Source organism: Anser cygnoides, chromosome 10, assembly GCF_040182565.1.
Source record: "Anser cygnoides isolate HZ-2024a breed goose chromosome 10, Taihu_goose_T2T_genome, whole genome shotgun sequence".
NCBI classification, from domain to species: Eukaryota; Metazoa; Chordata; class Aves; order Anseriformes; family Anatidae; genus Anser; species Anser cygnoides.
The window spans coordinates 16062083-16086561 of NC_089882.1; the positions used below are offsets into that span (position 1 = coordinate 16062083).

The 24479-nt window shown below is 47.5% G+C and overlaps 2 protein-coding genes across 14 annotated transcripts in view; one reads left to right on the forward strand and one right to left on the reverse strand.

Moving 5' to 3' along the window:
• The first annotated feature begins 21 nt into the window (after positions 1 to 21).
• Positions 22 to 12062, forward strand: C10H3orf18 (chromosome 10 C3orf18 homolog). Of its 11 annotated transcripts, XM_067002965.1 has the most exons (6): positions 22 to 117; positions 414 to 654; positions 2964 to 3366; positions 4785 to 4810; positions 6475 to 6604; positions 9072 to 12062. In XM_067002965.1, the coding sequence occupies exons 3-6, from the start codon at positions 3133 to 3135 to the stop codon at positions 9180 to 9182; spliced, it is 501 nt and encodes a 166-aa protein (XP_066859066.1). In that variant the 5' UTR covers positions 22 to 117; positions 414 to 654; positions 2964 to 3132; the 3' UTR covers positions 9183 to 12062. The 11 variants fall into 11 exon arrangements, with proteins under 11 accessions (XP_066859066.1, XP_066859067.1, XP_047928820.2 ...); XM_067002966.1 differs by lacking the exon at positions 414 to 654 and having other exon boundaries at positions 2960 to 3366; XM_048072863.2 differs by lacking the exon at positions 22 to 117 and having other exon boundaries at positions 136 to 654; positions 2960 to 3366.
• A 345-nt stretch (positions 12063 to 12407) lies between these two features.
• LOC106042836 (high mobility group protein HMGI-C-like) overlaps positions 12408 to 24479 on the reverse strand; it is a 44516-nt gene continuing 32444 nt past the window's right edge. For all 3 annotated transcript variants that reach the window (XM_013191983.3, XM_013191986.3, XM_013191982.3), the window contains exons 2-6: positions 23511 to 23722; positions 22898 to 22984; positions 22382 to 22429; positions 18213 to 18303; positions 12408 to 15759 (exon numbers count right to left, since the gene is read on the reverse strand). In XM_013191983.3, coding sequence (XP_013047437.1) covers positions 15674 to 15759; positions 18213 to 18303; positions 22382 to 22429; positions 22898 to 22984; positions 23511 to 23600 — 402 coding nt within the window. In that variant the 5' untranslated portion in view covers positions 23601 to 23722 and the 3' untranslated portion in view covers positions 12408 to 15673. The remainder of the gene's footprint in view (positions 15760 to 18212; positions 18304 to 22381; positions 22430 to 22897; positions 22985 to 23510; positions 23723 to 24479) is intronic.

Genomic DNA, 24479 nt, shown 5'->3' on the forward strand with positions numbered 1-24479 from the left:
CGTTGGGACTGGCAGCGGAGGGGCGGGGCTTACCGGGCGCGGCGCGGCCCCCTCCCCTCCTGCGGGCAGCGCGGCCCCGGCCCGGCCCCAGCGGCGGCGCCCCGCGGGCAGCGCTCAGTAAGTGGCGGCCCCGCGGGGGTGGAACGCGCCGGGCCGGGCCGGGCCGTGAGGGGCGCTGCGGGCCGCGGCCGCCCGCCCGCCCGGGGTCGCTTCAGCCGGGCCGGCAGCGGCGGGGAGGCGCCGCTCGGCGCTGGCTTCCCTCGAGCCGCGGCTCCGCGCCCGCTGCCCGGGGGGACCCCGCCGCGCTCCGGGGCCGGGGGTGCCGGCAGCGCCCGGCGCGGCGGCCTCACGGAGCGGCGGGGAGGCGGCGGTGTGAGGCAGCGACCAGCGCCTTCCGTTCTCCTTCTCCGCAGCCCCGGCGCCGAGGTCGTGGCCGTGCGAGGAGCGGCTGGTGGAGCACCGCCAGCTCGCCGCAGCCGAGCGCCCGGACCCGCTGCGCCTCGCGTCGGACCCGCGGCCGGGCGGCGGCCGTGCCTGGCCCTGGAGCAGCCGTCGGAGACCCGGAGCAGCGCCCAGCCCGCAGGTCGAGGCTCCGGCGCCACGATGACAGCTGGGAAAGGAAGGTGGTGGTGGGAGAGGTCACGCGCCCCCTGCGTAAGCCGTGGGCCCTGGGCGCTCGGCCTCCCAGGCTGGCCCCCTGCAGCGGGGGCCAGGAGGGGCTTGGGAGCAGAAATACTCTCGGCTGGCCCAGGGACTGGGTGTCTGAGCTCTGCTGGGAACCTTTCAGCCAGAGTTGGGCTTGGGAACCCTTCAGCATGGGCAGGATGCTGAGGGCATAACCCCTCTCCCCCCCGCCCCCCCCCCATCCCCAGTTGGCCAGATTTTCAGCCAGCTGATTTTAACCTAACTTTTTTCAGAGAAGCAATGCACAGCAGCACAATATCTGGCCCATATGGAAGGGGGCCTTACCCAAAGGCTTGAAATCAGCTTCAGCATCCAAGTCGTTTTCCAAAACTGACACTGAATTGAGATGGAGGCTAATCTGTTATGCTTCCAAAATTCAGCAGCTCTTTGGCATCTAGAGCTATGCTTTGAGCAGCCCTGAGGCCTGCTTCACTGCTTTCACTGAGGTTCCTTTTCCAATTTTTGTTTCCTTGGTTGTGGCTTTTTATAAAACATCAAGTATCGTCATGGAGGGTTTCTCTGAATAGCAGAAATCGATGGTTCTCTCCGAGCAGCTGCTCTGCCTGCCCTGCCCCATATCTGTGCAACAGTTCTTTCCCTTCCCCTGCTGGGCCATGGCTGCTGCTGTGGCACTCGGCTTTCAAATTCATCATCTCTGGGCCTGGGTGTCCACCACCACTGAGCTCCACTGTAGTCAGTGGTGGAATCCAGGTGCTGTCTGGTTTGGTGGTCAGTGAAGGACGCTTTCCCATTCAGCCACAAGGAACCCGTGTCTCAGTGTGATGGTAGGTGGCACCAGGCCAGAAGCGCTATCTACTTTCACGTTTCTCTAGAAACTCACGGGAGTTTGACATGTTCCACAAGTCTCCCAGGCACTTCGAAATCTCCCGGCAGCTCCTGCTTCACAAAGTTGTTCACTGGGAATTGTGAGACAGGGTCTGCGTGTGTGGTGAGAGGTCTGCATGCTCGGGGAGATGCAGGACAAGTGCTGTGCAAGTCGCGATAGCTAGTCAGGCTGCTGGCAGACCACGCGAAGGCCTGGAGCTGTTTGCCTGGTGTGATTTCTCTGCTTCAGTTGTTAGTGACAGATGTTGATCATGCTGCTTAACGCAGTTACGGACAGCAGTAAGGCATCGCAGTAATGGGAACTGCGCAATAACCTTGCCCAGAATAGAACAGTAGAGCTGAACAATGGCTCATTTCTCTTTGCAAGCACATCTTTTTCTATTCAGAGCTCATTAACCCCTGTGTCCTGGTTGCATTCCAGTTCAGAGATGTAACGTCTGCTAAAGTACAGAGAAATTATCAGAGGACTGCTGCTGTAGTTCTTGGGATCTGTATTACTCTGCTCCAGAGGTAGCTGTGTTTTCACTGAAGCAATTGCTGAACTAAGGCTATATACAGTGATTTTTATAAACAAAGTTGTGCAGATACTTCCCATAGGATCATCCCATGGTGTTTTGCAACTCCTGATCATTTCCACAATAGAAGCATGAAAACAATTAAAGCCTTTCATGTTTTCAGCATGAATAGATCTGTCAAATTTCACAACTGCAATCCAAAATGGGACCCGTTTTAAAATTAATACCAATAATTAGCAGTGCATGACTAAGCCTGAGTGGGTGCTTTCACGGGGGACTTGAGAAATACCGTCTTTAGCAGCAGATGGGGGACCAGTGCAACCCGCTGCTTTAAGGAAGCTGCCTTCCAGAGTGCGTGGGCTGAGGGGCAGTGGGTGGATGGACAGGGCAGTGACTTGCCAGTCAGCAGTGACTGGTTCGGAGGGCAGTCCTGCTTCGGATTCAGTAGAAAAACACCTCGAATTATGGATGCCTCAGAGGTGATTGCTGTTTTACTGGATCTGTTCTCACTGGTAAACTTGAGGGGATCTCTGTAACTTTCTGTAAATTGAAAGCAATTCAGACAGAAGAGAAGCAGGAAGATGCTATTTTTCTGGTATGGATGGAGGCCACCTGGCTCAGCCTGGAGCAGACAAAGGCAGGGGCTCTGAGGCTGGCCCCACACAGATCTGCCAAGTGCCTGCAAGGAGCTGAGCTGAAGTAGTGAGGGGAGAGCAAATCACTGACTTCAGCTGAATCAGGCAGCACTTTGGAGGCTCTTTCAGGGGAAAAATGGTTTGTTTATTTATTTTTTTTCCCTTATTTTGAGTGGGCATCTCTGAGCTGCTCTCAAAAATTGTGCTAGTTAATTGGGAGGCTTTGGGAAAGGTGCCTGTCTCTATTTGCACTATGTGTCTGCTCTCTTCCTTTCCAAGGCAGAAACCAGTGTGGTTCCATGAAGAAAAGCCATCAGCCATGATGCTACAAGATAGGTCTCACATGAGGGTCCTTGAAATGAGGGGCAGCTCTCCACTACTGTAGCTGGAACTCGTCTCTTGAGTGGCTGGAGACAACAGCTTGGTAAAAGAAGCTACCAGGAGCTGGCAGGATGAGTTACAGCTCACCCTCTGTACATGACTTGTATCACAGCCCCACTGCAACGGCCAAGCCAGACCCAGGAACAACTCTGGATGTGACTGTACCAGAAACAGCTACCGTAAGCCCTGAGACTACTAGTTTCAACAGCACCAAAATCCCAGATGTGGCCAGCAGTGGACCCAGCATGAGCACAATGCTGCTGTCCTTTGGGATCATTACTGTGATTGGGTTGGCTGTAGCTATGGTAAGAGACCCTGCTAAATAGTTCTCTGTCTGTCGAGGGTGGGGGGTATCAAAGGGGCTCTAGGACCGATTTGGGTTGAATAACTTCTGTGTGTTATATTAAAGGCTCACCCAGAACTGGTGGGAACTGATAGTTCCCAAGATCCTTTTCTTTTTAAGGCCTTTATCCAGTGCTCCAACACTTCTGCAGTCTCCCTGGGGTCTAGTCTGAGCAGGCTGCTCAGCAGGCCTAGAGGAATCCATATATAGCATCGGTTTTTATTTTTAATAGCAAGAGGAAGTTCAATTAAAAGAACACAAAGCAGCAGCAGACTGACAAACAAGTCAGTCTATTCTGACTTGTTAACTGGAACAGCTGCATTGATTTAAACCTTGTCAACACCAGGGGCCCACAAGGAAGTTCATCCAATTTAACTTTTAAAGCAGACCGTTGAACCATGTTAATCTCCTCTGTGGGCATGGCTTTATAAAGTAAGGCAGCCTAAATTCATTTTACCTTGACTCATTCTAGACCGCATTTCTGAGGTTCTACTTGCTGGGTATCAGCAGAGTCCTCCAGGATTTGCTGCATGTAACTAATGTTGCTATTAATGCTTTAGGTAGAAGCTTTCAGAAACTAGTTCTGGGCCTGACAGAGACAATGCAAGTGCTGCAGTTTTCTTTCAATATATAACCAGATCGTTTACCTGCCAACAGAGAACGAAGGTAGCAGCAAGCTCCCATTCCTCGTATGAGGAAGAGCTTCACTAATACAACCAGCAGAGGAGCCTATGGAAAGGGACTACTGCAAAATTTCATTGCGGGCCCAAGGAGGAGTTTCTCCAAAAGCCCCTAAAGAGAACCTGGAAACATTATCCTGGAAACGGTCTTAAGTTCCCGAGAGCAGCAGCCAGCGTTCGTAGTTCTCAGAACAAGGCTCTGGAGGCCAAAAGCCTCGCTTTCCTCCCAGCCCAACCACTCTTACTGGCTGACATGAGGCAAGTCACTGAGCATGCCCTCTTTGCTTCTTCCCTTTGTACTGGGGAGGGGGTAACGATGCTTCTATGCTGTAGGACTCTGCAGTTGAAAACCACAAATGGAAGGTTCTTCATTCACTCTTAAATTGCAATATATGGCCTGCAGCCACCAGAAATGTGCTAAGCTACACTTAATATACACCTAATACTCTGACTACTACTAACACACCTAATAAAAGGCCACTCGAGCACTCAGTGTCAGACTGGATGTACTATCAAGCTTACACTGATGTATATGAAATGTCAGTTTCAGTTGTCACTTCTTCCTTCCCTCTGCTTTGGTGCGCAGTGACATCAGACTTGCTACGCCTCCTTTCTGTGTGTCCTGTACCGAAATTTTCTCGCCCCAGCTGATCTCCATCCTACTGGGACTGTTGTAATGATGGTTTTCTTTCTCCTTCAGGTTCTGTATATCAGGAAGAGGAAGAGGTGAGTAACATCTCTTGGTAGCTGAAGGAAACTCAAAAAAACCAGGTGTTTCAAAATCCAGGCAGAGCTAGGAAGTAGAGCAGGAGATGGGGAGAGTGTAAGGAACGGTTGTCTGAGAGCAAGCATACGGGCAGCCAGCTGCATGTGAATGAGGCAGGAGCAGGGACTCAGCACGCCGTCTTCTAAAACCAGAGCTTCCAAGGCTCCTTTGCAGTTTTGGGAAGGACAACATTGTTGAGCAGGAGGAGGTTGGGGATCCTGTGAGCTCTTCATGCTTCATCTGTGAAATGCACTAAAAAAGAGGAAAGGATCAGGAGTGTATAAAGAAGCTGGAAACTCTGATGTGAGAGGCATGGGTCTCACATTTCAACTGTTCCCAGATCTCTGTGCTTCCCAACAGCCCAAGCCAATGACAGTGGCCTTGCAAGTGCCTCTTTAGCTGCAGTCACAGCAATGCCAGCAGCTTAGTGCAGAGATGCAGCTTTCTAGCCTGAGACTTAGTGTCTTAATTTCCTTGTTAAGCTCCCATCTGAAAGTGGAGAAGACAGCAGCATGCAAGGAGACGCACTTCTTGATTTTTCCATCTCTGACAGCAGAGCCAGTGAAGATCTGCTAGCTGTGGTAATCCCTGTCTGATTCCTTGTGGCAGGGCCACAGACCTTCTAGAAGTGCCGCTGCCCACTATGAAATTTCCAAGCCTACCCGTGCAGCCCAGGTCTGGGTACTGCCGCAAGAGAAGCTAATGCTTGGCCTGTAAACAGCGCTGCTGGAGATAATGGCTGTGTTGGCAAACCTGTGCAGAGGCAGGGAGGGAATGTGTCATCCTAACACTTGCCAAAATAGGTATTTGTGGTGACACTGCCAATAAGAGCTTGGGTGTTTCCTTTCCCCAACCCCCAAAACTCAGCTACAGCCTAAGTGTTTTCACAGGAGCATGGCCACCCATCCATCCTCCATCACTGACCTGCCTGCTATTTAGGGAGACCCTTTGCAGTAATGCTTTATAGCTCTGTTACTTGAAGTAATGATACAAGAGTAAGAACAACCTGTCCACATGCATCAGCCTCCCACGAGTCTCTCTTTCCTATTTTCTATTTATTGTATTTCTGTTTATTATTTTCTATTTATTATTATATACTTCCAGTCAAGTATATAGTTTGACAAGTATAGTTGAAGTACTGCTCTTAGGCCGCTGGAGCTAAAAGCAGACTTGTGCTGGCAGGCATACTGTGACGTGGCAGGACTGGCTGTCATGGCAGAGGGGCAGGGAGAGGAGTTGCAAAATGCCTAGTCAGTATATTCCACCCTCTTGTTTCTTCCATGAAATAAAGCTTTTTCTGAGCTTTATTAGGTCTGCAGATACTTAAAATCCCCATTTGATTCCTCCGTGCGTAATGCCTGCCAACATAGATTAGTGAAGGCAATTAATCCCTGGAGCTGCACTTGGGGCATCTTCCAGTTGTGTGTAGTAGGTTCTTATCCTCCTCCCCACAGGACAAGGTTGTGACCATTATCCAGAAAACAGCAACAAGAGCTGAATCCTCACGCAGAATGAGAAACAGTATGCAGAAGGCTATATCTGTGGAGCGGGGAAGGCAGCCTGAGCGTCTGTCCTGTCTTTTGATTTTCTTTTTACCAACCCTTTGCCTTCCCTCCTGCGGCAGGTTGGAGAAGCTACGGCACCAGCTCATGCCAATGTACAACTTTGATCCCACTGAAGAGCAGGATGAACTGGAGCAGGAGCTGCTTGAACATGGGCGAGATGCAGCATCTTCCCAGGCATCACAGAGCAAGGTAGGCAGCAGTGGCCAGCCAGTCTGTTATCACAGCCACTGGCACCTGCACTGCTTTTGTTACAGGGCTAAGGAGTTTTTGTAGGGTTGTACTGTAATTAAACCATACGAGACTCCGCGAGGGCTTTCCCCATCTCAGCCAGCCCTGGAAACAGGCACCTTGAGCATTTTGGAGTGCTTAGGATGATTTGAAGAGTAAGGCAACTAGGACAAAGAGCCTGGGGAGGGTAAGTGCTGTCACTACTCAGCTATGAGAGAGAACAGGGGAATTTCAGCAATTAAGGGTGAGTTTATTACAGTTTACCACCTAGGGCACCACAGGGGAACAGTAGGATCAATGCCATTTTCTGGGAGAAGGGGCTTCAATGCTCACAAGGTGCTGAGGCTCCCTTGTCCTGCCCCTGAAAATAAAAACATTTCCACCCAGTTTTAAGGTATCTCTGTTTTGCCTAACGCTATGAGTGTGAAACAAGGTCTTGTGAAGGGAAAGCCTGTAGTTGTGAACACTGAACTGTGTTGCAAGCCCTGAGGAAGGCAGGCAGAAAGCCTGTGCATTGCTGTGGCTTGGCACATCTGATCTTGTCAGCACCTCCAGGCCAACCCGGCTGGGCACAGAGCAGGCAAGGCTCAAAAAGAGAAAAGGGAGGAGAGTTTTCTATTTGAATTTGGGGAAAATGGAGGAAGGCTTTGCTTTGACCACTTCTGAGTGTTCAAAGGCATGGAGTGTACTGAGAAATGATAAGGTCATCAGAGACCACTGGCTTCCTACATTTGTGAGTTAGGAGAGAGCTTGATGCCAGGTGTTCTTGGTTAATGGTCCAGATGGGTCTTTGTCAAGAGGCTGTCTCCTTCCCCATTGTACCAAGAGGAAGGAGAAATAGGGAAGAAGGGCTTCTCACCATTGCAGCCAGTTTCATAGTGTTCTTTGTTTCCTTTGTCACCACTATCGCACACAAAAAGCCTTTCTGTAATACAGAGCCAGCAAGGATGGTTGGAACAGGTACGTCTCTTAGCCAGTGATGCAACCTCCCCTTAGAGTAGACATCTCTCCTTTCCCGAATTCCTCTCCAGCTGTTCCATATCGCCCTTGCTTTTCCAGTTCTAGGAGCATGAATTCTCCCAAACATGTCTTGGTTTCCACACTCTTTATAGCTTCAGATAACCTGTAGCAAGCTTGGTGTGGGGAGAAAGGAAGAAAGAAGAAAATAAATACAACTGCAATTATAAAATACTTACCTTGAAGGATGCTTCCCAGCCTGACAAAGAGCACACAGCAGATGTGTTGCAATATGGATGATAATCAGCATGTTCTATACACTGGTTTGGGAAAGTAGAGAAATAATGCCGTATAAAAGCAAAGGATCTTGTTCTCTGAGCAGCACAAACATCAGAGCCCTCTATCAGTGCACACAGAGTACTTCCCTTCAGGTAATAAAGAGGGGAAATGACAAGGCCAGAGTTAAACTTAGCACAGTAAAAGTGCATGCTCTCTGTATAGTGACTGGCCAGCAGGATACCTTAGATCCCTCCAGAGCTTGCTAATGCACAGACACCTCTGCTTGGAAAGTACGTGAGTTTAAAGATTTTATGGAACATGAGAGGGAGTCTAAACCAGCAGCCAAGGATCAGTTTGTGGCATGTTTCCAGGCCTTCTTGAGGTTTCAAGTCTTTTTATGCTGCCTTGAGTGTATAAAACAGTGAGTTCATGGCAAATCTGTGGAGTCCTGGATAAGCTACACCCTGTAATCCAATGATGTGGAGATTTTGAATTGGCATGGTTGTGCTGACTTGCTCTGTGGCTTGTTGTATTTTTCTGTTGCAGCCTTGGTAGTATCATGTTAGTCTATCAGCCCCACCTTGAGTAGAATAGAATAGAGCAGAATAGAATAGTTCACTTGGAAGAGACTACAAAGTTCATAAAGTCCAATTTCCTGAGCGCTTCAGATCTAACCAAAAATTAAAGCATATTAATGAGGGCATTATCCAAATGCCTCTTGAGCACCGACAGCCATGGGGCATCCAGCACCTCTCCAGGAAGCCTGTCCCAGTGTTTGGCCACCCTCACCATAAAGAAATGTTTCTTAACAACCAGCCTGAGCCTCCCCTGCGGCAGCTTTGTGCCGCTCCCATGCATCCTGACATCCGTTACTGGGGGGAAGAGACTGGTGCCTGCCTCTGCATTTCCCCTCCTCAAGGAGCTGCAGAGAGCCATGAGGTCGCCCCCCGGCCTCTTTTTCCCCAAACCAGACAAGCCAAGTGTCCTCGCAGGACATGCCTTCCAGCCCTTCTACCAGCTTTGCTGCCCTTAGTAAGAGGCTGAATGTAGTTATGATACTGTGCAGTCTGTGCGCAGGGTCATGCACACGAGAAAAAGCAGACTTGCTGGGTCTCATCTTTCACTGCTTCAATGCAGATTCTGCTGACGAATCAAGGAGCCCTCCAAAGACCCAGCCGTCTTGTGTTCACAGACGTTGCCAATGCCATCAATGCATGAACAATACCTGCCCCTGCTCTGGGATTGTGCCGAGACTGGGGAGGATGGAGCCAACAAACCATTGACTTCTCACGAGCATGGCTGAGTCCCGGAGCCCAGCTCGTCACTCTGCTGGTTTGTGGTACAGATGGGCACAAGCACTGGGAACAGTCGTCACTTTGGGAAGAAAACCCTTTGTGATGGCAGTAGCATTTTTTGATGCCTCCGTTACTACTAAAGGGTTCTGAGCTGCCTTGCTCTGGGTTCTGGGCTGGTGCTGACAGACACCATCTACCAGGCCGCATGCTTAGGAACAGTGCCCACTTTGTTGTAGCGTAACTTATCGGAGCACACGTGTGAGCGCTCTGGGTCAGGGAGAGAGGAGAGGTGCATGTTTCACACAGCTTCCCTGTTGGCTTTGTGCCACCAGATCCCCGGGAAAGTGATGAATGAGCCTCCCTGTGCAGCTTTGGCAGACCCTGGAGGGCTGACCGGTGGCAAAGCCTCTTTGAGCTGGGAAAGCTGACTCTCCTAGCTGAGTGGTAATCTGGGGCACACGAGGGAAAACACGTACCATGGGCTTATCCCATTGTGGCATGTGTGATGCTGATAAATGTGAGCCTGGGCTGATGTTGCAGCATGGGGAATTCACTAGCTCTAAGAAGTGAAATGGTGAACATTTGGCTGATAACTTCTTAACTGAGGAGATGATCTGTGAATATCCCAAATCAGGGCTGCCATATGTAGAGAGGGGATTTCACACAGCTAGAGGCAGGGGCTGTCACATCTAGCTACATGACTCCCTGCCACTGACCTGGGAACGCCAGTGCCTGAGCCAGAGAGAGGAATTGAACACTGAAGAGAACTGGGGCCCTGATACCACGTATCCCCGGGGCTTCAGCTCAGGGAAGTTTTTACAGTGCAGAGAGAAGATTAAGCCTTGATTTTTCTTCTTTTGAATGAGGATTAACAGGTATTGGCTCCACATTACAACAGGTGTGCCTAGAGGTGGCTGAACATCTGGTTGCTTCCTTACCTGCTAGGACCTGCAGTCAGTCTTCTCCCTGCTGAAGGAAACAGAGTTTTGTGTTAGCCTTTGCTCGTGTTACCTGCTAGTGCAGAAGGTGGGTCCAGGCAGGTAAGCCAGCAGTTCCTCTGTAACCCTGAAGCACCCCGCTGCCTGCATGTCCCTCAGGGCTGCAGGAGAGAGAGTGTGAAGGGGTCTCTGGCCACCTTGGCATGCTGCAGTGCAGCATGAGGGCTGTCCTCCTCAGAGCCTCTGGTGGCCACCAGCCTAGAGTGCTGCTGGCCAGCACAGTGGCCAGGGGTTGGCAGCAGGGTCCAGGCTGGGCTCTCACACTGCAAAGAGCATGGCAGAAAGGACAAGAGGAGGGTCCAGTACAACCAGAGCATCAGGCACGTGCCCCATCCTCCCTGCCCAGTTCCTTAGTCATGAAACTGCAGGGAAAATCAAAAGAAGGGATGTGCGTCTGTCCGCCCTGTTCGGACATCGTGATCCGGGGGAAGGGATGTTCCTTTTTGCTGCCAGAGATCGACCCTCACTCCTGGTTGGGTGGTGGCTTTAGATCCCTGGAGGTGAATGCACAAATCAAACTGTCTCACTGCTGTGTTAGTGGTGCACAAGCGTCGGTCCCCGGCCATATACTACTCGCCTACTGATTTTTCTGCAGCACATGTGTTTGTCAGATCCTATTCCATCCGCAGCACCAGTTAAGAGGGAATCAGGGCCAGCCAAAATTTGAATGCAGATATAAAGGTAAGCTTTCTGCAAGGAGGCGTTTCACTGAGTGGCAATTCAGGTATCGTGCTTTGTTGCAAGTTTGGGCCTGCTAGCTAGTTTTTGTTCTCCCAGATCCTGTTTTTTTGCTTCCCACTGTGATTTTCCTTTGGTATTCACAGATGCAAACGCTTTCCCGTGCACATGCCACTGACCCCTGCCGCAGCGAACAGTTTCTCACCAGCTCTACCTTCTTCACTACACAGCTTCCCTCATGGCATTTTTGTGGGACAGTGTTGCTTTATTTTTTCAGTATCCCCCTTCCTTTTTAAAACCAGAGAGTTCTGAAAGTGTAGTAAGTCTAGGAGTGTCAGCACGTGTAGAAAATGGCCCATCCTTTATAACTGGTAGATATGGCAGGAGGCATTCCCAGCTTGCCGAGGTTTGCGCGCCAGGGAGACTGCTGGAAGGGGGTGTGGGTACAAATACTTGGTGTAATCTGGTGTAGGTCCTTAGCATTTGGAGGCCACCATCTGTGGGTCTTCCCCGAGGTTATGCTTACATGACCAGCTAAAAAAAGCAACCCCCACCCCACCCCTGCCTCAACTTACCATCTCTTTATCTCCTCCGAGTGCTCCCTGAGGACAGCCAGCCACAGAGATGTCAGATTTTTTCCTTCAGCAGCTGGCACATCATTGCCTGTCACGCTCCTGTGCTTTGCAGCAGGATGGGGACGCAAGCGGTGGCAATGGTGCATGCCCTAACCTGCAAGCGTTCAACCCCTAGAACTCATAGGACTGGAACTTTGTTGTTGTCATTTTACACTCTATAAAAGGCAACCATAAGCTGGCTGTTGCCTCAGACAACTCCATGTATTGCACAGGCAGCTGCCAAGCAGTGCATCTGCCAGCTCGGGTACAAAAACAGGCACCTTGTTCCACGTTAATGCTGAGATATCTCATATAACAAACACACCTGCAGAGGAATTCTCTTTAACCATTCTTCCTGCAATGGTAGGCTTTGTCCTGTGATGACTGCCCTTAGATTAAAGAAGTACAGAAAATAAGACTAAAAGAATATTACGAGTATTTGCTGGGCTTCTACTGGAGTATTCTTTTAGTTCAATAGCGCCTTCACTCACAGTTCTTGGACGTATATGTACAACTTAGCAGAAGCATTATGATGTAATTTAATTCAAGTGTTTCTGTGTCTTAAGCATTTAAATATAATTAAAGTATTTACATGAAATGTTGTGTGATTTTCTTTTTTCCCTACTATTTACATTTTCCAGGGAAAACTGGAGTATACCCTTGGTACCTGTTGGTAACTTTGTACACAGTGAATTCCCCTAATCTTTCAAAGTGTGAAGTAAGCATCAAAAACTTCAAACGACAAGCTCTGCAGAGTTAAAAGTTTAGTATTCCTCTGTGTGGAAACTCAGACCCCTATGGGAAGGCTTAGTGGAGAAGTCAGGAAGGCAGGCGCTTCCAGCCTAGCACATCCCAGGCACCCAGAGTGCAGGAGGACAAATTCCAACTTGTCTGTTGGCCATATTTTCCTTAAACCAGCTGAATTCTGAGACAAACTCTGGATTTATTGGGTTACCTGCAGTTCTGTCCAGGACAGCTTCACCCACATTGGGTGAACATTGTGGGCAGCACCATTGGCAGCTCCATGGTGATATTTTTAGTGTGTTTCAGAGAACAAATTTGCTTTCTACCTCACTTTTTGGCCCACAAACTCATAACTTGGGACTGGTTAGGAAAGCTGTCAGATGACCTGAAGAGGTTATACAGAGGAACAGAATTAATTGTACAAAAAGCTGTGGCATATACACTATGTGGCATATACAGACTGCGCTGTGGAGACTTCTAGGTATAGACATGAAGCAGAATTAGCCTGTATTGGAGTCAAGCCAATTCCAAGGTACTGTAAGATACACAAGAGGCTAGAATTAGGTACCAACACTTGGGTTTTTTTCCTCATGATTCCTCATGCTCCTTATTCCTTGTTTTCACATAGGTCTGCAGGTGCTCCTGAGTGACCAAATTGTGTGTTAGAATGTCCAAAACTTTTTTTTTTTTTTTAAACTCCAGTAAAGAAAGAGAAACATGTTTGCCTAGAGATGTGTGAGAGCTGAGGTTGTTGCACATGGAGGAGGCAAAGCAGAAGCCTGAGGTGCTACGTTTTATACCTTTATTAAAAACAAACTCTGAGGCTAATTTCAAATAGTCAAAACTCTTTATGCCTACACCAAAATGAGAACCATTTATGGGAATCTTCCAAACTTTGCTAGAAAACACACCTTGTCATCTCCACTGTTCCGATCCCACTGCAGTGACCTGTTTTTTGACTCAGACCCACTGTCTAAGCTTAGAAACATTTGAAATGCATTTGTTTAGAGGTAGGATTTGGCTACACAGGGGAATAAAAAGTGTTTATCTTTCAAATAAGAAAAACTAGCATGAGAGCTAGCCTAGCTCTCTGAAGACAACTGGAATTTTGCCTGCTTTTAGTAGACATTGACTTTCATTCCAAGTCTCTGCATAAAAGTGGAAGCTGAAGTTATGGACTGGGATTTCAACTACATGAAGAGTGGCTCCTAATAGTGTGGAATTCTGGTTGTTCCCAAGCAGTTACATTTTTTAGAGAAATCTGTTTTCTGCTGTGGTTTCTCAATAGAATATTAAGAGGTAGCAAAGACTAGTTTTTTTTTTTTTCCCTAAGAGGAATACTTTGAGTGCATATCCCAGAAGACCACTGCTGACCTGAATCAAATGGATTTACTATTGAACTGAGGCAGTTTCCATCCCTCCTGCATGTTACCAGCTGAGAAAGGACTGACTAGTGTCATAAGAAAAGCTCAAGTCTCTTACAGATGCCATGCCTAATCCATTTAGGAGAAGCTGAAATTCCAGTTTCACATGGTTAGAGCTATTACTCTCAGGCAGTAGGGCTCAATTAAATACATAGTACAGTCTTGAAGGAAAATGTTAAATTTGCCAATCCACTCACAAATCAGGTATAGAAGTTGGTAAAATATCTTAGTGTATCACCGGGGTGCCCTTTGAATGCAGACGTGAACTGCAGATGAAATTTTGCGTCTAAAAAAATGATGCAGAGGAAATCTTGCGTCTTGCCCTAGCCTGAACTTGGAGGAACACCAGTTGGATCTTCTCATGTAACTATTGATAGTTACAGACTTGAATGCATGGTGTCCCACCTGGATTTATCCATGCAGCAGGAGGAGGTCAGACTTCCCACATACAGCAGCATGCCTCACATAAGGTTTAGGTCAGACCCTGTGATCCAATCCATTTAATCCTTGATTTCTCCGATACGTGGTAGAGGAGGCAAGAAAGGTTACCGTGATGCAGTTTTTCTGCTGAGACCACCAAAGTCCATATACAAGAAACTACTGTTAGGGCAAACCTGACAACACAGAATTAACATAATCAGAACCCTGGTCATTACTACACGGCAGACTGGACAAAATGATCTAGAAGAGAAAAAAGCAGTTTTTCTATTTTCTTTCTCCAGTCAGTCCTTCCTCTTAATCCTGCAGACATTTTCTTGTGTTAAATACATACCTGCTAAGGAAACAGACCTCTGATGAAAGGATAATAAATGAGCTCAATATATACTGACATTTCACGGGTTTCTGCTATGCGCTGCCATAAATTTAAAGCCAATTATGTTCTGTTTAAATATTTAACACTGTAAAGCTAGCCAATTTTACATCTTGTCAAAGATAATTGAAATACCCACTTTGTCCCTTTAATAGGCAGGCAGAGCATCCACCAGATGGAAAATAACCACAAGATTTCATTGTTTGTAAGTGGGTAATGGAAATATCCTCATTCCTCAGAATTTAGCGAGATCAGCTCCAACACTGAAAGCAGAGTTGACATACAATGTGCTGCTCTCAGTCCCTTTCCCAGAGCAACAGGATACTGCTGTCTCCCAAAACTAAACTGTATCAGCAAGCTTTTATTTGCATAGCTGCAACACTAGAGGACCCACAAACGCACATTATGGATGAAGGTACAACAGTGACTTAAGTTGAATCCTGCAGCTCTGCAAGGAAGCAACCTTTGGTTGCTGTGGTTCTTTAGAGACACTCCTTGGAAGTGATGAAATCCAGTGGTTGTGACTAAGCTTGTAAAGATTGTTCACTCAAGAGTTGCTATCAAATTCATGGGGAGTGCCATCAGGCCAAAAGCTAGTTAATGGAAGATGGCCTGAGCTGATAGCGCTAGGATAAAAATTTCAGAGTCAGTCCTCAGGATGCCAGGGCGTGAGCTTTCCTCTGAAGCATCCAAATTACTGACCGCTGGAGCAACATTACACAAGCTGGAAATGCCATTAAGGTTTTTTTCTTTCCGATACAGGGAGGGAAGGACTCAAAGTGTCTTTCAGATACAGTCCCTGTGAGCAAATGAGCAAAATTTAACTCTTGGGACCACTCCGTCATCTACCAGAGGTGGTATGACATAAATTCAGAATTTAGCTATGTAAATGGATTTCCTTTCCTGTATCTGTATTACTGAGTCAACACTGTTTTTCTATTGAACTATTGCTATCTGTGGCAGCACGAGGCACCGTGTTATCGAAGGATCATTACAAAAGATAATATCCTTATCAAAAAATCTACTACAAACTGTGAAAGGCATCTCCCTGAGAAAACATTTTTCTTTTTGTCCTTTAAGTCCCTGCTTGGATGGCTGGGGTAAGCCAGCAGACAGCAGGAGAGAAAGATTGGGCAAGATTATCACAAAAGGAGAATTCAAAATATAACAATAAGAATGCTATTTGCTTTCCAGTCCTCTGGCTTCAGCAAGACATGAGCAGGTGGCATACTACTGAGCTGTGGCAGGGATGTTACTCAGAGACTTCCTAAGACCAGTAGTTTTGCTGGGCCTGGAACCGTCTTTTCCAGTGATGCCTAAAGGGAGAGATCATGGGAGACAGAGTTAGAGCTCTGCGTCCAGGAGCCTTGCTGCCCAAATGCCCTGTTACACAGTCAGTGCAAGGTTAAAAGAAGGCATAGGTCCGTTCCCAGACACTCAAAGATCTTCACAGCAACATTCCTGTTGTTCTTGTACTGGCTTCCAGACTAAAGCCAACATGAATGGCTTCCCCTGGCAGTAAGCCTCAGAATGGGGCTATTGAGGGCCCAGAAGCTATAGTCTGTGTGAATTTTTCTGGCTTCTGCTAATGCAAACATACATGGGAAAATCAGAGCTGGATCCCCAGCTACAAAGGCCATGGGAAAAATATACAGGTAGCTTTCAAGAAGCTCTCCTCTCTTCTCTGCGCCATGGCAGGCTTGCAAGTCTGGCACATTTCTCCTTCAGTTCTTGCTGGTTCTTTATTACCCCCAAAGAGGACTGACAGAAAAGCAAGGAAGCAGTCACTGTCTGTTTCAGCAGTTTTCTTAATGTTGCAGACATGAAGTCCAGTGCAGACGCCTTTCCCACTCAGAGCTGTAGAGGATATAACCTGCAGCATGAGCAAGCACATGCATCCTCCTATGCCCTCCCACTAGCACAGCATCTCAAAAATCCTCACCTGAAAGGAAAAAGCAAACTAACCAATCCCACAATAATCAAAAGCTCTGGCTGTGCCCATAGCAGAAGATCATTATGTGACTGCGGACTCCTGCTAACAAATCTCAGAGCAGTAGCCTCCTACATGAGTAGCACAAAAGCCATAATATATAAATTAAACCCAGACCCATAGAACGGGTTCATCCACAAACTTCCCGTCTGAAAGCTGCCACAGCTGCCTCTCACTTCCAAACAAGCCACAGGACCTCTTGTTTCCAGGAGCTCAGAATAATAGGTTTCCCCTTTTCAGCCAGCAGTTTCTAAGACAAGATCACTACCCAGCCTCAAGCACCTGAGTGAATAACAACTGCTATGAAGTTTTCCAGAGGATTGCCAGGTTTCATACCGTGCTTGCTATCCCTACTGATTTTCAGCTGCTTTTCTCCTTTAGAGCAGTACGCACCTTCCCCACAGATAAAACTGCCCTCTCTGTCCTGGCACTGCTTGGTGCAGGAGCAGGGCGGTTGATGCCACACTATCGTGTGCCGCACAGCTGTCTCCTGCCAGCCGCAGCATCCGCTGTTCCTGTCACGTCTGGGTCTACCTCATTGCGACACGAGGGAAACATTCCTCATGCCACTGCCCCGGGTCCCACTCAGAGCGAAAGGAAGAAGAAAGTACCCACGTGGGCTGTGGTTTGGGCGATGCTCGTGAGCACTGCTGGAGGCAGCGGGGGGCTGGAGGTGAGCTCGTCACCCGCGGGCCTGCGGCTCTGCTGAGATGATCGCGCAGCTTGGTGGCAGGAAGTGATACGGGAGCAGGGGCCCGAGAGGAAACTGAATCGAGCAGCTGAGGTTAACTGCTCCGGCGTTTTATCATGTGGCATTTCCAGGGACTTTCTAAGAACCCGAGGTTGGGTTCGGCTGCCCGGCGTCAGTTAGGTCGCTTCGCACACCACGCTCCACAGCGCTAACGGCAGCGGGACGAGGGAGCAGCTGTGCTGACCACACGGCAAAACAAGGCAACATCTGCCTCTCTGGGGCTGCTGGCCCCCTTCTACCTCCCGCTCAGGGGAATCTTTGTAATGAATTGCTTCCTGCAACACTCACTGAAGGTCGGGCTCGACTGCACACAAGTTTGGCTGGCGTCTACCTCAGGAACAGCCCTACGTGGCATAGAACTTGCACTTTCCCACATCTGCAGCGCGACTGGAGCTGTGGGTGGTGCATCTGCATGCTCTCGTGAGTGATAACTGCTATTCGTTATCTCATCTCAGAGAAGCTTAGATAGCTTTGCAGCCCTATATAGAAACTTGCCAGTGTCGTCATTCACTCTGCTAGGGTGCGAGCCGCTAACAAGGAGTGCTGCCGTCGGGTGCGACCAGGGAGGAGACAGCAAGGCTATCATGGGGGCAGGCTGGAATCAGCACTAGCATGTCCCAAATGTTAGGGGCTCTTCACAGTTTTAAGTAAGACCTATACGCAGACAGTGAATATACACTATCATAACACAGCCAGGCAGTTTCACTCATGCTGTATGAGTTTCACTCATACTGTAACAGCAACTATCACCTCCGATAAAAGACATCTTATAAAGATAAATATATAGACTCTTCTCCCATCCCCTCTTTTCTGCCTCTGCTTCTGCTCAAGTAGCCACCACCAAATTAGATGGAAGCAGTGTGCTACCCCTCCTTGTGTTTCTGGAAGCCTTCCAAACACTCCTCTATTTGTAGGGCTTACCAGAAAGATTGCAGCCAGTGCTACAGCCTTGGGGGTACATGCATGGTTTGCTAGGAGCATGGTTCCACAGTTTAGCCCTGTGTAATTACAATTATCTAATTTCAAACCTTGTGTGGCAGGCGCCGAGTTCAAATTCAAGTCACTGCTTCCCTGAGGACTTCCTTCCTCAGACGTTCCTTCTTGGATCGCTAGCTGGGGCTATGAAGAGAAACACCAGAAACAAACAAAATCCCCCACATGGAATCAGTATCAGGAGACAAAATTGCAAATATGCAAAGTTGATTAAAAGCTTTTGGCTTGGCATCTATGTTATTTACATGAGACTATGCAGTGCTGAAAGCGTGCCGACTTGCCACCACTTCCTGTGTCCAACTGCATTCAAGAACATGTGCCGGTGCATATAGTACCTATGTGTATTCACAAGAGTCTCTGAATGGCTGTCAGAGAACATAAGTCCCCACATTTTCAGTCTTTTATGAGACACGAGCCCCACACTTTGAAAAACCTCCCCATTACGCAGCTACAGAGAATTTTTTCATCCTTAAGAACAGTTTCCTGTCCTGAAAAGCAAAACGTTTTGTCCATTGAAAATTCAAATCCCAGTGTCTGCTCTGTTTCTTCTGTTTTGTCTTTGCCCCCCAGAAACTCTTCAGATGTTAAATGAATTTTGAACTGAAGCATCATAATGCTTCATTAACCAAAGTGAGGACGAAATATTTTGAATCACTAAAACAAAAAAGTCAGTGTGCAAAAAGCTTTAGCTTCAGTAAACTGGCAGTAACAAAGCAGAAAGATTTTTCTTACAAATTGCTACGTATCTCTTTTGTTTATAACAATAAACACCTAAGTTACAGCTCTGGCACACAACTCAATTAATTTAACCACAAAGCCCCTATCCTAGCCTTAGAATGGCAGCTACTGCAATCTGTACCAGCAGAGAATGGCCGGAAGAGTCTTTCCTGACCTCATTTGTACCCTGTCAGCGATGACAGATAGCTGTAAATGATTTCTAGAATGCTATAGATGTTTACAGGCTGGACAAATCCCTGAGCACTCTGATCTAATTAGACCTGCTTTGAGCAGAGGTTTGCACTAAAGGACCTCTGGTGGTCCCTTCCAACCTGAATTATTCTGTGGTTCTAAAAATGGAAAGGAGCATAGGCGCACACAAAACCGAGGAATACTGGACATCCGACACGACTATTAGTATATCCTGAGAACCATCAGGATGCTCCAATCTGTTGGCTTGCTTCTGTGCATCAAAAAGGTCTCAAGGAAAAATAAACTGCCAACTGAACTTATAAGGAAATGTTTCACTTAGACTATTATTATTGAAAAATAAGAATTTCCATGGAAAAAAAAAAAGATTTTTTTTTTTAAAAAATGAATCTTCTTTCAACAAAAGAAAGGAAGCTTGGAGAGGAAACCTACTCCAGCTAGCTTTATTTCAGGTATTAGCTTCTGACAACGCACACGCGGGTCTTTGTGCCCTGAAGGATGTTGGGCAGCACGTGCATAACACTGCCTGGCTGCTCCTGCTGCCTCCTCCACTGTAAACCCTACAATAACAGCGCTTCACAGCCAAGGCTTCCCTGCCACGGTTCAGACTGCATCACGGTAACAGCAGAAGCTGTGACTGAATTTATTCCTCCCCCAGAACTTCCTTGCCTGCTTTCCCTTACCAGGCTGGCAGCTGAAAGGCACTGTAGCACTCCTGAAGGTTAAACTTGCCTGTTTCAGATTGTACGAAGAATGCATAAATCAATACCAGAAACTCCATGACAGTTGGAGTCCTTTGGCCTCTGCATTTGCATTCACCCACTGGCTAGCTGTGGTACCACCCAGGTGCTAGCTGTAGGCTCCACCAGTTTAAGAAATAATTTATTTAAATTACTCTATCTTGCATCCCCTTGGAAATTCAGAGCCCTGTGTAGTCACATTCATAGATTCACTCTGCCTTCTCCTGATGACCAGGCACTTTCCACTAAGGCTCAATCCTGGATCAGCTGAGGCCTCCTTCCTCCTCTCTGAGTTTCTGCCTCCCCTCAAGCACCTGGCCAGGTCAAACCATACCTGCAGATGAATATCCCTCATACTAGTCTCAAGTTCAGCAATATCCAGACTGTTTCCAAGCTACTTGCCAAACCCTGACTTTCACTGGTCCCCAGGGACAACTAACACCAGTCTTAGTCTGCTAGCCTGCATGCAACCACCTGGATGCCAGTCCCTGACCTTGCTTTTACATGGTGAGTACGCTGCCTGAAGTTGCTCTGTTCTCCTCAGTCCCTCTTTTTAGCACGAATATTCATTTGTTTGCTAGCTATTTCCTTCTAGCTGAGTTGCAACTTTGGAGCACCTACTAACGGTCAGCTTTTGCACTCCCTGAGATCTCCATCTGTTTGCCGAAAGAGTATGAAATTCTGTTGTAAAGCAATTAATAACTTCAGATGTGTTGGAGATTGCTTGAACTCTGATAAGAGTACACTGCCAGTGCCCAGTCCTTCTGTGAAGGAGTAAGAAACCCGCTGATCCAGGACAAATCCTCAGACTGGGGAGAACCCTGCAATCACAAGACTTCCAGGAACACCTTTACTACCTCTTACTTTATTTTTATGAAGAGATTTTCAATCTGTGTTACCTGGGGAGTAAGAGGCATGACTTCGGACTCTACTGGCACTGTCACATGGCTGTACAGCTCCCTCCCTGCCCCTGTCCCTAGTTCAGGCTTGATGGTGTGTCTCCAGCTCACCCTTGCATTTCCATTTCAGCTCAGCAATGTTCAGCTCTGTTCTCTAGCAGCAGGTAAGACGCCTCCCTTCTCCCAGTCCCTTTTGTCCTGGATGCCCTACTTCAACAGCACTGTGCTCCTCAGCTGGTCCAGTGGGCAATCTATGAGTCTTCAGGCAGGAAAATAACATCTTCCCCACAGAATCTGAGATCCTTCTGACCCACTCTGCCCTTGAAAGAGAACCAAGTCCTGGGACTGGCTGTCCCTCTTCGTCATCACTTTCTGGTATCGCTCCATTGTCCATGGTGAGATATCATTCTAGTACATATCTATCTGAGCTGTATAGCTCTCTGAGCTATATACAGATATTTTTCTTTCTTGTTTGTATCTAATCAATTTATATAAAAGAATCTTCTCTTAATTTGCTGCTGGTTCATATTTTTCCCTCATTTCATTTCCCCCCTCCCTAAAAAACAAAGACAAATGCTGCAAAAAAACAACGACACACTTTTTTTTCTCCTTTTCAGCCCTGAGATATTTCTCCCACCACCCCAAAACTGTTTAGGGAGATTCAGTTCTGCAGAGGGTTTGCAGTTGCCCTCCATTTCCATCCAAGAAACGTTTGTCTGTCAAGGTCATTACCATGTCAGAAAAGTCTTTTCATCTCTCTCACATGCTGGTACTCCCTCCCTAGTGAAGATTTCCTTCCAAGCCTCCTCTGTATCCCTCACAGACTGCACTATCCCTCTGTTTCTGCTGATCCAGCTCCATCCCAAGTGTTCCTGCAGCACTGCAGCTGTAGAACAAACCTTTGTATTCCTGCAGCAAGTGCAAAGCTTAGGTTTGGTCTAGAATTCTTTGTGTCAACAAATACACACTAAATAACAGTTTGTGGTTTGTCTGTTTTGTGTTTTTGTTAGTTTGTTTGTTTTGGTTGTTTGCTTGTTTTTAATCACCCCTAATGATATATAACATGCCATTAATTACTTGCAGGAGTGAATATCCTTATTGATTTAAAACTTTTTTTTTTTTTTTTACGACTGAAATATTCTATCTTCATCTTCTAACTACTGATTCTTACTAATCCTTTGTTTGCTGCATATAAGAGCCTCCTGCTGGCAGGATTCAAAGTTTTGTCATTCACTATTTTTTTTTTTTTTTAAACTCTAAGTTTCTTCTTTTGAGGCAAACTGACATGCTAAGCACTCACTCCAGTTTGTTGGGATTCTTGGGAAGACAACCTCTCTGCTTGAGAATGGATAGGATCTCTGGTCTGACCTCCCAGTCTGGGAAGGACTGTAGAAGACTAGTATGTCTTAAATTAAGTGTAGCAGCTCTCCTGGGCTCCCAGGAGGTTTCAGGAACTGAATCTTGGGAATGAGGTACTGGAAGGGCAGTCAGAGCTTCCCTAATGTGTTGGATTCCTGGGTCAGCTAGGCTGAATGTCGTTGCCAACAGAGCCTGAGAAGAACAAATGCAACAGAAGCCTCCCTCCCAGCCTGGGCTCTGTGGCTGGAGGAGAAGAAAAGGACTGAACACTGTACTCACCCACTTGCGGGGCCTCCCTCTTGGCCTTTTTCCAGCAGGAGGTCCTACCTATATTGAAAGCGATACAAAAAAAAGTATTTTCAATTCTCATATCTGCTGCGCACTGTGACTAAATACACTGAACCTGCCCAAAGTGACCTCTGCATAAAGTTTTTGTGAGCCAAATAGCAGAAGGTGACTAAAGCTGGGGATGGAAGACAGTTGAGGAGGAAACGCCTGCCAGACTGTGTTGGTTGTGATTATGTTGCAATGGCAGAGGAGAAACTCCAGAAGGAAGCTGCTGAACAGGCAACGACAGCACAGGAAGGCCAGAAAGTGAATTAGGACTAAGACCACGATAACTGTGGCAACTAAACAACAGTGGCAACTAAAACTGAACTGAATGAGGGGCAAATTTCATTGCCTATCCTTAATCTAAGAGAACCCTCCCTGCTTGTCCCTCTAGTAATGCTTGTAGAAAGGACAGCCAGCTTCTCTCTTCCCCCTCATAAAAGCATGTAAGCCATTTACTCTTACCATTTGTCCAATTACAGTGCTCACTTTCTTGCTTCCTTTTGGCCTTCCTCGTGGTTTCTTCACCAGCAATTGTCCCCCAGCCTCCACCTGAAAAAAAAAGAAGAAAAAAAAAGAGAAAATTTAGCAGGATGGTCCCTGGAACAACTTATTAGGTTGTCTCTGCTTTTCCAGATGCTGAAACAAACTAGAAGATGGGCAGCACTACCCCTTTATCATGTTTACATTTTGGCCTGGGAAAAATGAGTGAGTTCCCAGAGCTCTGTCCATAGTGCCTGGAATGGGGAGAGAAAAGGCCTTGGGCATCTTCCATCTATCCAGCTACTGGTGCAGAAGCAGAGGGCTGTGGCACCTGAAATTCTCCAGACTGCCACAGGTATCTGGGTAGCTCCTCTCATGCCACTTCCCAGCCTGAACAAGTGCAGCATGCCACACTCAAGGCACCTTTGAAGGCAGGGGCTGATATGCCCCGGGGTGCACATGCTGCTGCTTTCCTGAATAGCTTTAGTATTTACCACAGCATGCCTTCCCTTCCCTTGCTCTTTACTGCCTGCAAATCCCATCAGACTAATATCAGAGCATCCTCAGGCAGACTCTTTGGATGATGCACACTTACCTGTGTCTGCTTCTTTGGTCTTCCTCTCTTTCTCTTCAGGCCTTCAGTCAGTGGAGATGAACCAGGGTTCACTGGCCTCTCGTTGCTCATGTTGGCTCTTCCCACAGTTTCCAGATGATAATTCAACACGTTATTTTCCCATGGAATGGAAAAGAAATTTTTTCTCCTCTTTCTTTCCCAATCTTGTTACAGATTCTCTTCCACCTGCAAGGCTGGAATGATGAGAAAGAATCAGGTGTGACAGCTTGCTATTGTTTTTATCAGCTGGGAGAGTCTGGGACCCAGCAGACAGCCAGAAGCATAATTATGTTTTATAAACATTAATGGACCATTCTCTTACACAGCCCATTCCTCAGCTTTCTGAGGTTCTTGGTTGAAGGAGCTGATTGCTCCAGGTGCATAAACATGTTGATATCTGCATCCACCTTCCTCTCATTAGCCAGCCTTATCCAAGCTGACAAAGATGATGTCTTCAGCTCCCTGAAATCCTCTCTTTAGAGGCTTCCCTTGTCTGAGGAGGAAGGAGGTGGGAGACAAAATGGTGGTAGTGAGTTATAAACACCACAGTCAAGGGTAAAGCTTCAGTTAGAGCTCCTGTATCATCAGATACCAAAGCTAATCCTGAGACCCAAATCCACAGCAAAAAGAGAGCCTTATACCAGAATACCTGAGAGTATGTATAGATGAATTTGGCCCTGGAGCTGTCCCTCTAGAGTTTGTTCCCCATCACCAATTGAACAGGCACCGTCTGGACCACAGGACTGATGGCCTGACCCTATTTCAGCACACAGCCTCTGGTCCTGCACAAGACTCACTATTTCCTATAGGGTGGAAGAAGTCACCCAGACATGGATTTTGCTTGCTCCTGAGCACTGGTTTGTCTAACACAAGTTCCGTATCAGCAGGATCACCAGTCCCCATGCTCTATTCAGTGCCTGCTGTGGTTGGAACAAGCCCTGATCTGACTTG